Genomic DNA, 12,559 nt, shown 5'->3' on the forward strand with positions numbered 1-12,559 from the left:
ATGGTACTAGTTTGTAAGAAAACTTAATATAAGGTGTTAGTTTAAGTGGCCACTTAAGTTAATAATTTTAATTAAGATAATGAATTTAATCATGTTAGTCATTAAGAATGTGCACATTAGTTCATAAGAGTGTTTAATATTTTTTTTGTGTTTTAGCATGTAAGTAGTAGGATACAGGCGAACCTGGTAACTCGTCCTACTGAAGTTTTTGGTTTCTTGTTTTTGCTTTCCCCTAAGCTCCGCTTTAACGCGGGGGAGTATGTGCCGTGTATTAGGGATTTAGGCACGTTTATTTAAAATTTTGTGATCTGAAATATTTTGGAAATGTTATTTTTTTTTCTCTCATCTTATTTTCTTTACGGCCAGGCCCTCAGCCTCTGTTCTCAGAGGCGAGCTGATTTTCTTTCCCAGCCTCATGCTAGGCTAGCATTCTGGCTAATATTTCTCCCGCCTCCAGGCACGTCGGGGCCGGTAACGTTATTTCTTCGCGGGTCACCTTTTGCTAAGAGCAGCTTGTGAAGCAGTGCTGAGCCCGGCTAACTCTGTCACGAATCGGTATAAGGTTCACTAGCAGCAAGACACGACAGGAGGATGCCGTGGGCCTTGTGTCCCACAGACCATGCGTTTTTTGAAGCCACCCCCCCCGCCTGCTCACCCACCCTCTCTTCTCAGAAGTGGCTAGGAGCGACGACCGCTCGAGTGCGTTAACCGAAGTCAAGGCCATCTCAGGCTTGACAGCCGCAGTTACGATTCTGCACCTTAACGACACCTAGCGACGGCTGTGGTAACTAATGCCACTTGTGAGGCGTCGGCAGCGCCGACACTACCGCACTCGCGCGGAGGTAACGACAACCTCTCCCCTCCTTATGTCTCAGGCCGCTAGGTGGCACCACTGGTTACTCCATTAACCCCCTAGCTTGACACTCTCGTCGGTCACAAGTCGATTTATTAGTACTTCCTCTCGCCACCAAAAGATAGCGCCTCAGTCGCGCAGTCACTCCAGTAAGATCTAATTTTTTTATGCCGGACACCTTCGGGTGGGCTCGATAATTTTCGGCTCAGAGCCTACCCCCCCCCCCCCCTCCCATTCTCTAGAGACCCCGCGCTTATGATATCTTGGTGAGATCCCGCTCTGAACTTACTTCGGTGCGCGCCTCCTGACTGACTGGTACCATTTGTATCTGCGATCTTCTGCGAATCATCGACATCGTATATTATGTAGTCTTCTCAGACTAAAGGGATGGAGTCCCTAGCTAAAATTATTAACCAGTCAGTAGTTTAGTTGAAAGTAGAGAAACTTAGTATTTTTATATAAATTTATTTTTTTAATTAATCATGATGACTTCCGTGGCTACCGCGAATCGTGGTTCGAGTTTGCGGAGACGAGACGCCCTCTCCTGAGCGCCAGGACCAACACCCTGTTTTGGTAAGTCTTGACGTCATCCCCCCCCCCCTTTTATTTCCCTCTATTGGCCTTTTGCGCCATTTAAGTATACTGTCTGGAAACAGGTCTAATTCTTTGGAATTTGGACTTTTGTTTCAGACAGGGTTCCAAGTTTGGGGCAACCAAAATCCTCTGCCAGAACCTCTGGAGTCGGTTCCTGCGCAGAATCCAACATCATTAGGCCTATTACCTTGATCACCGTCTACCTACAGCCCCGGGTGATACCCGCATAATTCTATCTTTTTATTCACGAACCCAAGATTAGTGTAACCCAGTTAAGACAGCGGACAGTAAAAAGCAGTTCGAGGAGAAGAAATTTATATTATGTTTTGGAAAGGACTATATGTACAATCTTTAAAGTTACCAATGTTAATTTCATTCTTGTTTTTAAATATTTTAATTTTTGTTATACATTCGGGGCCGGCCCTATCGTAAATAACGTTAAGGAATATCATATAATAAGTGTAATTGTGAGTTATGTAAATAAGATCACTTATCAATGAAAAACAGTCTTTACTAAGGAAAATTTAATCTATCAAAAAAAAGAACAATGATTAATAAAATAAGGAAGTCTATAGACGTAACAGTTGTTTTTATTTATTTAATATATAATAACGATCCTTTTACTCCCAAGTATTTGTAGGGAGTCCCTAAATTTTCTTTGTTTATTTCTAGTGTCGCCTCTGTTGTTGACTTTTATAGTTATTAATTGAGGGCCTCAGTAATCAAAGCTTCCAAATCTTTTAACCTTATTATTTCATTATTCTTTAAGACACTTGGGGTATTACAGCGTGTATTTCGCGGACCCGGGCTTATCTCGACCGTTTCCTTGGTGATTCCGCACCACGTCGCGGACCACGCAATTTACAGCACTGGCCGACTCCAGCCAAAGCGTTTTCGTTAAGATCGCTGCGCATACGCCTGCCGGCTACAACCGCACATAAGTGTAGAATCGCATTTAGGACTACGCTCATTGAGCCCTCCTAAGACAATTAACTTTCGGCGCTGGCCACCTCCAGCGAACTAGCAAACACATCCCCACGAGACTGCCACAGCAATGTCACAGTGTTATGTTAGTGTCGTGTTATGTTCTGTAATCAGCATAATCAGTGTAATAATACAACAGCTTAGACGCCGCATAGCGCACTATACCAGCTTTTGTAGCATTTCTGCCACCGCATAGTGTATGTGTAGGGTGTACAGCGTACCCATGTGTACCACCGGAGAAGTCCGTGGATTAAAAGCCAATTTAATATTAACTGTGTCGTCTACGATTATTCCACACCATTCCCTCCTCCACATGGCCGAGCGGCCTCACAGCCAAGTAGGGAGTTTCAGGGTAAATTCACAGCCGCGTACCTGGTGGGGCATGCAGGGGCAGCGGACCCAACCACCTAGTGTCTCACAAGTCTGACGCCCCCCTCCGGACAACACCAGCACCGCGACGCCCGTAGCGCCCACCAGGTACTTCCCAGACCTTCTACAGAGGCCGGTTGATGGCAAAGTGAATACGAATTTCACTATGATTAAAAAATGTTACCTTAACGAATTATTAATCAACAACGATTATAAACAGAAATCAATTACAAATTGCAGACATTACCTACGATTTAGAAAATACTATTTTAATAACATGGTTACTTTCACTCCTGTTTTTATTGGCTGAAATTAACGACCACTACTTCAATCATAAACTGGATATTACTTCAGTATGTTTGTCGGTGTACGGGTTAGTTTTATAATTCTTAATTTTTTCAATCGAAAACCCACCAGTGACATGCCGCCTGGTTCACTTGACACTGGCATGGCTGGCCTTCACCATCACAATAAGCCTGGTTCTATGTCCACGGCGACTGCCACCGCCCATGACACATCATCAGTGTCCCTGGCCACAGCTGCGGGCACATGTGCCTTTCCACCCACCTGATGTCAGCGTGGCTGAACTGCAGCACCACGAAGAGCCTCACCCCGAGTCCATGACGAGCACCAATGCTCATGTAATGTCCCCGGCAACCCCGGCCACAGCTGTCGGACCCGGTGAAGCATGGCCCGTCTCGGGAACTTGGAGCTGGAGGCTGGCGAGCTGCTTCGGATTCCAATCTGGGCGAGTGGGGGAGATATGGAGGTGCTGGTGGACACTACAGCCAGCCACTCCTACATCATGGCATTCCTCGTCCTCGAGGGTGAGGCAATGCCACGGCCTGGGATGGTTCAGTTGGCCACCAGAGATGCTAACACAACCACGACAGGGGTCATGAAAGTAAGAGACGACATGAGGGACTATGTCAGTAACACGAAAACTCTCGGTGTGACAAACCTGCAGGCGGATCTCATCCTGGGGGTTCCATGGCTGGCCTCGGTGGAAGCCACCACCGAGTACCGTTCTGTGTGGTTATAATTTGGCAAGCACAACTTCTGGACTGTTAACGGTCATCGTCATCCGAACCCCTATTCCCTCTGCTTCACCCTAGACAGGCCGATGTCTGTCATATGTGCCCAGTGAGAACATCACTCTCATAAACAATTCATTGGAACGTCAGCCCCAGGTGTTTGCAGCTGCGGAAAGGCTGTGCCGCACCACAATCATAGAACATTATATCCCACTGATACCCTACTAAGGTGAAAGTGTTTGTGTGTGGTTCCGAGAACAGGAGGCCACCCAGGAGCAGATGGGCGAAATGTTGAGGGACTGGTTCATCGAACCCTGTACAACAGAAGGATTGTAATGGCAAACAAAAAATATGGTACTCTCCACTTCCTTCTGTGTAAACTTCAAACCCATTAATCTACTGACCATACCATCACCACCTTCTCTCATTAATATAACCCTTGACCCTGTCCAGCTTGGGAGATGCCACTAATGCCACTATTTTCACAACTCTCGATCTCATATACAGGTACTGGAAGGTGCCAGTAGGCCCTGATGCCCCAAGACCGCCTTCACTGTGCCGTCGTCCGGTTTCTCGTGTTCGAGACCGGGCGTGGTTCCCAGCGGTAAAACTGGCTCTTAAAAAAAATGTGTCCGAGAGGGCGCCAGGTTAGCTCTGTGTCTAACCAAAAGTTGGGTCGTTGGGTGCGAATGCCCCTGCGTGGCCCGCTAGGACCGTCGGCGGTGGTTGTGGTTGGAGGGATCCCTTACACGTTACAAGCCGTGTGCAGCATAACACGCTGATTTCTGTCTGGGTTAGGGAGACTCACACAATAACACACGGATTCGGTTTTGTACTGTCGGTAACACGTCGCGCACGGAGTGTGCAGAGTGGATGTTTAATTGGTTCGAATAGTTACAATTGCAGTTTACATTTGCAGCAGTCTGGTCCGCTGCCTTCAAACTTCGCGCTTCACCGCAGGCGTCGGCGCGTCCTTCCCCCTCCGCCATCCTCCTCTTAGTGTTGTGTTTTGTTTCTCCTCGCCTCCCATCACGGGGTTGGCGCATGCGCGCTGTGCCGCGCCGATTCAATATAAGCAGTCATCAGGGATTTATTCCTTCTTCTTCTCTCATTTTGGTAATCATGAGCATGTAGTCTTCAAGTAGAGTTTCAACGACGTGTGAGAGCGACCTCGGGGGGAAAGCTATGTAATTTTTATTTCTCGTGAGTGAGGCGGTGGCCCTTGCCTTTATGTAATCCACATACTTTAACTTTTTGCTATTTAGTATAAATTCTCTTTCGGCTGCCACCTTGGAAAAAATTGTGTTTGGATTTAAATTTCTGTTGTTTAATTTCTCCCCCGAGAAGTTGATATTATTATTAATTATGATAATGTTATTTATCGCGTGTAATAGCATTTATGATTCATGTATTTTTGCTACACGTTAAATTATTATACTGTATCTGTGGCGTAATCCTTGTTAGGTAATTGAGCTGGTTGACACGACGGCCCTTTTGATGGTTCGTACAGGGATTATGCTCCCGTTATGCGGGCGATACCTGCGTTAAAAAAGTTCATGGCCTTGATATGATAATTGTAATGCTCGTCTACATTAGGCGTACTTGTTCGTGTGTGTCCCTTCAGGATATCATTACTTGAGGCAATTGTATTTCGCTAAATTGTACTTTTTTTTGTATTTATATGTCTTGATGTTCATGGACAGCACAACTTCTAATGATAAATTCTCATGATCATGGTATTTCACGTTACTTTGTATGAAATGTTCTATTGCTAGTGTGTATTGTGCAGCTTAATTATGGTCTGGGCTTAAGTAAAACTTGAATTTAAATATTCTCTTATTGGAAACTACCTTCATAAACCCTGTTTAATGCATTTTTTTTTTTAATACACAAACACATTAGTTCCTGCCGACTACTTTAAGTCGGCCTCTCGTTTTGACGGCAATTATAGAAAGATAAGCTTTCACATTTACACGATGCACGTTGAATTACCCTATAAAATTACATTAAATTGACACTGGGCGCTCTGGTGCGCCGTCACTAATCTTAAACCCTCACGCCAGTCGAGGTTAAGGGGGAGGTCGATTGGAGGAGGCCAATCCCGAAAATTGCAAAAGCTGCGGTACCCGGGTCCACTTGTGTGGCCCGCAGCTCGCAGTTTAATTAGTTACAAATCCTATGTATCGTTGTTGTCGGTGCTTGTGCACTCGACGATTATCAAAAAGTCATCGGTGGCAGGAGTCGGCCCGTGCCGTATGTTAAAAACTGCCCCGCGTAATACTTCGTGCGGGGAGTTTATATTTAAGAGGTTGGGTTAGGCCCTACACCGTAAAAAGGACCGGGTACGCACGGGGATTTTAAGCAACGAAAAGGATTTGAATTAATGACTATAGTTACCAGTAGTGAATTTCAGTGGAGACAAAGAATGATGTCTCCCCGTGAGACGCACGTCCGCCCCGGTCCGCGAGTCGCAATGTACTGGCGTTTGCCTTTGGCGCGAGGGAAGGGCTCAGCATTCTCTCGCACCAAGGTTTCTAATGTTCCGTTATTCGGAAATTATTTAAATAACAAGAGATTGAAAGTGGCTCTAAATTCGTACATTAAATAATAAGGATTAACCTAATTTGCAGATACTCTTTAAGAATTAGATTTAAAATGTTTACATAAATTAAGTTTAAATAATCAGAGTCACACCAGAGACTGTTCGTCACTTGTTGACTGCTCCTGTTGCAAGTTATACACAAAAAACAGGGAGGTCATATTTACGTTACACAATACTCTAATTAATTTAGGCTGAAGGCTCTAACCAAATGTATTAGGGAGAGAAACACATTCCAATGTTGATTTGCAATGCACTTCTCAAAAGGCTCAGGAAATACCGACCAGCCCAGATGTGAATGAACACCTTGAATACCAGGTTGAAGAAATATCAAATGATACTCGACCTAAGAGGAAGAAAGTCAGCACTGACGAGAAACTATATGTGAATAAGGTACTTTCCTACATGATGCAAAACAGAAAAGAACACAAAAAGCAATTGGGCGATATAGATTACTTCTTTGCGAGTGTTTGTGAAAGTAACAAGCGCCCCCCTCGACACACCCGACACTCCTGACGAAAAAAGACGGCGTGGAAGGATGGACAACTCATGATAACCAATGGTCAATTAGGTTAGGTTAGCTACATTATAAATACTTTAAAACATTGTGGACGGTTGATTTGATTAGGATAGCTACATAAAAGATATTGTGAAATCATGTAAACGTTTTCCTAGCGCTGGATAGCTACATATTAAAAAGTTATTTACTAAGCAACCAAAAAATGATTTTACAGTTTTTTTAATGTAGCTATACTTACCTATGACGCCTTCTGCCTTCTGCCAAGGTGATGTTGAGGGTGTGGAGTTTCTTCTGGGCGCCAACTAGCAATAATAGCTACATGCTAGTGCGTAGCCGAGACTCTTGACTCAGGGCGTGACGTCGCCACGTGGCCGGCAGGCAGTAAGGGTCGTTCCGTCAGAGTTACCCCCGGCTGTTTTAGCCACCAGGGACGCTATACTACGGGCGTTGTAACAAATACGCGGGGGCTCAATTCAAAGTGATTTATTGTCAGGCATGCTATACATGCGCTGCGTCGTGCATGACCCGCTTACTGGGAGCCGCGCTCTACAGGACACGTTTCTGATGGGCTGAAAACTCACGCAATTCCGGTAGAGATAGCAAGGGCGGAGGTCGAGAGGCTCCGCGGGCGACTCGCGTCTCGTCTCCTTGGAGGGCGGTGATTAACTGGCGATGGCTGTGACGTCCGCACGACTCCCCAGCCTCGCTCCCGCGAAAACGTGTCGTGTGCAAAAGTAATTCCGGGCCATGCACGCCGCCTGATCGCGCTAAAGTCCAGAATTACAATTAATATTTAAGCATAGTCATTACTTAATTAATATTGTTTTTTAGAGTGCTGAATGTTAATTTCAAAGTCCAGGTATTCAGGTCACCTAACAGTACCCCCGTGGTCGACTTTCGCGCGGAGCACTAATGTTTGGCGTCACCTAATATAACCAACCATCCACAATGTTTTAAAGTACTTATAATGTAGCTAACCTACTGAATATTTCTTTAAATTACTTCTTGCTAATTTTAAGAATGACATCTAATAAGTTAACGGCAGTTTATTTGAACACGGTAACTGAAAGTGTGAGTGCACAAAAAATTGTTGTGGTTATTGTGTCGTTCATGCACTGTCACACTCACGAGCAGCGGCTTGAATTCCCGAATGAAGCCGAAGATGCGGCACAGTTGTCAGCGGCTAGACACAAGTGCCGTCCTCTTGGCAGTATATACTAAGGCTCTAGGTGTTATTGTTGTTGTAATGTTTTAAACTTTTATGATCATCTGAAGAATTTTTTTTAAAGATTTAATTCGACGATTTCCTAACTTAACAAATACGTTGGTTGTGGCATTTGAATAGGAAGATATTTTTGTTCTCTACATTTTGCCTTAATTTGGGCAAAATGTCATGTCATGGATGCGCGACTTCATTTGGATTTTTCTGTCGAGAGGTAATAAGATTTATTAATTACATTTTTTTAACGTGTATACGTGTATATGCATATGGCTAACACCATCTCGCTTACTATTGTCAGCTTGATCTTAGAGTTAGTGATTTTTAATTGTATTCCTGGCCTGTGTTTCTAACCTGTAAATTTTTCAGCTGTGTAACCTAAGGGTTATTAATTACGAGAGAGGTGCAATCATAAAAGTAAAGAAAAAATTGTGAAAATGAATTTTTTTAGTTTATTAACTTTATTTAAACAATTATGTAAAGGACATAGCGATCTGTCAAGTACTTTTAGGGCTTGGCTACACTGGATGTGATGAGATGAGACATGACATTCGTGAATAAAACAGATCTTCTTTATGTGGGTGGCCACACCGAGGGAGATGCGACGCGACACTTAGCAATAAATATTAGCATGGCCGTCTTTCAGTTTGTTCAGGAGAATGTCTCGTCTCTTTCCCATCAAACATGGATGCAGAAAAGTTGATGAGTGCAGTTTATGCAAAAAAAATGCTTATGAGACATGAGCTCAAGTTGCTACAGTGATAGTAACAAAAGGGATAATGATAAAGAGAGAAACCAAAACCTACCTTCGTTTTCCCCTCCTTAAAGGATGAATGTAGATAAATGGAACTACGTGCACATTGTTCTTTAGTTTCTTACCTCTAATTTCAATAATTCAGAAGTATTAATTTTTCTTTCTAAAACCACATGCCTTGGCCACCCCTTAGGGGTTGAATTTCACAAAATGATAAAATTGCATTCAGTAGTTTTGATACGTACCCAATATATTTTCTTATGCTTGATTAAATTTGTAGATGTAATTAATTACACAGGTCTGCAAAATTTTCTTTGGAAAGTTTTTTGTTAAATGGTTAATATTTGTTTTAATTGTCTTTAAAGTAATAGAAAACGGTATTCGTATGATATATACCACGTCACATTTATCAGATTTAGATGATATAGTATTTGAATACGAAAAAGAACAAACCAAAAATTTAATAAAATGAATGAGAATCATTTTAGAATATTTTATAAAGTTTTATTGAGTCTATAGCTATTAAAATACAACATTAAGGTACACATGAAGAAAACAATAGGTAATAGTAACGTTTTCTTTTTGAAAAAAATCTGCATTTTGTTGGTTTTCGTTATGATTTTTTATTTCATCTCTGTGTATCATCCAGCAATAGTCCGCCATCATATTAATGTCTCAACGGTCTTGATATCTTCTTTCCATCTCTTTTATGTCCTGATGAAACCGTTCACCTTGTTCTTCACTGTAGTCGCCTAGATTTTTTGGGAAACAATCAATGTGAGACTTCAAAAAATGAATTTTCAGACTCATATTACAGCCTAAATTTTTATAGGCGTTTAACATTTCCTGGACAATATTTTTATACGCAGGATCTTTTGTGTTGCCTATGACATTTTTAAAGCCATGCCAGGCATTTCATTCCAAGGTTGTCATCACTTTTTCAAATTCTGTAGGCTATCCGTAATCAGTTTCCTGATCAGGTCCCATAAATATTCCCTATTTCAACTTCGCATCAGATAAGCTAGGGAAACATAAACAAAGATACTTGAAAGAATTTCCATCTTGCGGTAATGCCTTTACGAACTGTTTGATCAAACCAAGTTTTATGTGAAGTGGTGGAAGCAATATTTTTTCGGTATCCATCAAGCTTGGATTGATGACATTTTTTACTCCAACTTTCAATTCCATTCTAATTTTCGAATCAGTTTTTTTTTTCAATGTAAATTTCTTGCTCGACTCTCCCATTCCCAAATATAACAGGGGAATTTTGTGAAGCCTTGCTGTTGACCAAGAAGCATGCATATGATTTTTAAGTTACCGCAAACTAACCATTTGTGTTCGGTGTATTTTATTTTCTCCAAAACATTTTTCAAGTTTTCGTAAGTTTCTTTAAGTTAAACTGAATGAGCGACAGGTATCGATGCAAATTTATTGCAGATATGCAAAAGGACAGCCTTTAAGCTTCTTTTTGAAGAATCTATAAAGAGTCGCCATTCTTGTGTATTGTATTCGATATTAAATTTTTGTATTAAACCGCCAATATCACAGCAAAATACTAAACTATCCTCTTTCTTATAATTCTCCACAAATTCTTGTTCTCTGCTTCGATACCAGTAAAATGTAGTTGCAGCATCTAATAAATTGTTTTCTTTTAGTCGAGAACTGAGAAGTTCTGCAACGTCCTTAGGTACCTAATCCAAGATCCCATACCAAATCATTCAGTTCTTGCTGTTTTAAAGGTCGTGAGTCATTTGTAGGGTGAAAAATTTCACCACTGCTTTGCAGATGATCACTTTGTTCTGAGTTTTGTGATAAAGGCGTTTCGAAGCTGTTAGTGTTAGTAGGAACTGGTATGGATAATTCGGATCCATGTGGAACTAGCTTTGTTACAGACGAAACATCAGGATACACAATTTTGGCGCATTTTTAAGCTTCGGCCACACAGAAAGCTACGCTATGTTCGCAATGTTTGCTATGTCCGCTATGTTTGCTGCGCGAGGTGGCCACACAGAATAGTGTAGTTTGCGATGTCGGCGAGACACATGCCGTGGGATTCGAGTGATGATTCCGACGAGGATGATATTCTGTTGGGTCTCACAGTATGCAAACGAAAAAAGAAATGGGTTCATGAAGTGAATCTCAAAAGAAATGAATTTGATGAATTCCATCATTTAATGAAGCAGCTGCGTGCGTACGAGGCCAAATTTATTGAATACTTTAGAATAAATACAACTCAGTTTGATAGCATATTATTGCTAATCAAGAATAAAATTGAGAAGAATTTAAATTACAGGAAAAGCATTGTAGCAGAAGAACGATTAGCAGTTTGCTTGAGGTAAGTAAACAATGAATTCATTACGATATAATTCTTTAGCGATTAATATCAACAAGTTAAGTAAAAGGAATAGTATGAATAAAGTAATTTTAAATCAATATTATTCCATAAATACCCAGGATTAAGGATTAACTCATAGGGGAAATACTACTAATATTTATAACAGATAACCAATTTAACAAAGTTGAAATAATTATAAGTCAGCTTCTGTCTCATAGCCTGGTGACAGTGGTATTTCCACATGGAAAGCAGGTGAAGGTGTTGATGTCTGTGGAAGTAATAAGTAAGGTGATGGTGTTGAAACCACATTAAAAGCAGGGTGGCCACCAAACCGGGAAAACGGGAAAAACCGGGAATATGTCGGGAATTTGAAAGGGCCCAGGTAAAACCGGGAAACTGTCTGGAATTTTATTTCTTTCCTGGGCAAATGCTGCGGTGTAAATGCGCACAACTTATATAAGACGTACATCGCGGCGTCTGATAATCACGCGGCAAATCTGTACAGTGTCATGTTGGCAGCGACTGTAGTGTTCCCAGGCGTGTCATGTTTCTTCTTTCCTCATAGACGCAATACGTCACTAAGAGGCGGAGGGGGAGGGGGAATATGAACCGCACTACGGCGTGCAACACGGGGTGTTGTTCTAATTTGTTCTGTTCAGTAATAGTCTTCGAGCGGTTTTAGTCTTACGCTGTGCAGTTTGTTAGGAAGCTATTGCGGCAATGTCTACTAGGTATTCCTGTCGTTATGAGTCTTGAGGTTCCATGGGCTACTGAGGATGCGAAAGACAGAACTTGTGCGAGATGCAAGATATGCAATAAAAGTTTCAAGATCGATACGATGGGTAGGGGAGCATTTACAAGCCATGCCAAATCTAAGAATTACAATAGAGTTATAAATAACCAATCAAGAAACCTGCAAGTTACAGAATTTTGTTTCCACTCAACCTGCTCAGGATGAAGCCCACGCTTCCTGTAACAAAGTTTTATTAGTACTTTAATTTATACTAGTAGCTTCCAACGGTTTAGCGGTGTTATAAACTACGACGTCTTGTAATCCATCGCTTATCAATAAACTGTCAAATATGTCCAGTAACTAACGACACTGCACGTTTTTTTATGAATATTCGCAGCGTGTTGAGGCCGGCCGATAAACCTTCCGCATTAACTTACCTTTAACGTCGGTAATGCTATGTCCACTTAAAATTTGTAAAATAATAATACTAAACATATAATTATTATGTACACTAGAACCCCCAATTTCACGAACACCGGATTTAACGAAGCAGTGATTTTACGAG

At 41.9% G+C, this 12,559-nt stretch overlaps 1 protein-coding gene across 3 annotated transcripts in view; it reads left to right on the plus strand.

Annotated features, from left to right (window-relative positions):
- LOC134537359 (abscission/NoCut checkpoint regulator) overlaps nucleotides 1-12,559 on the plus strand; it is a 113,078-nt gene that overhangs the window by 40,481 nt on the left and 60,038 nt on the right. The window contains exon 1 of one of the 3 annotated variants that reach the window (XM_063377712.1): nucleotides 8,128-8,389. The exons of 1 other annotated variant lie outside the window; for it this stretch is intronic. In XM_063377712.1, coding sequence (XP_063233782.1) covers nucleotides 8,342-8,389 — 48 coding nt within the window. In that variant the 5' untranslated portion in view covers nucleotides 8,128-8,341. Of the gene's footprint in view, nucleotides 1-8,127; nucleotides 8,390-12,559 lie in introns of those variants that run through there. One more of the 3 variants, XR_010075984.1, reaches the window with a different exon arrangement.

This window comes from Bacillus rossius, chromosome 1 (genome assembly GCF_032445375.1).
Source record: "Bacillus rossius redtenbacheri isolate Brsri chromosome 1, Brsri_v3, whole genome shotgun sequence".
Taxonomy (NCBI): domain Eukaryota; kingdom Metazoa; phylum Arthropoda; class Insecta; order Phasmatodea; family Bacillidae; genus Bacillus; species Bacillus rossius.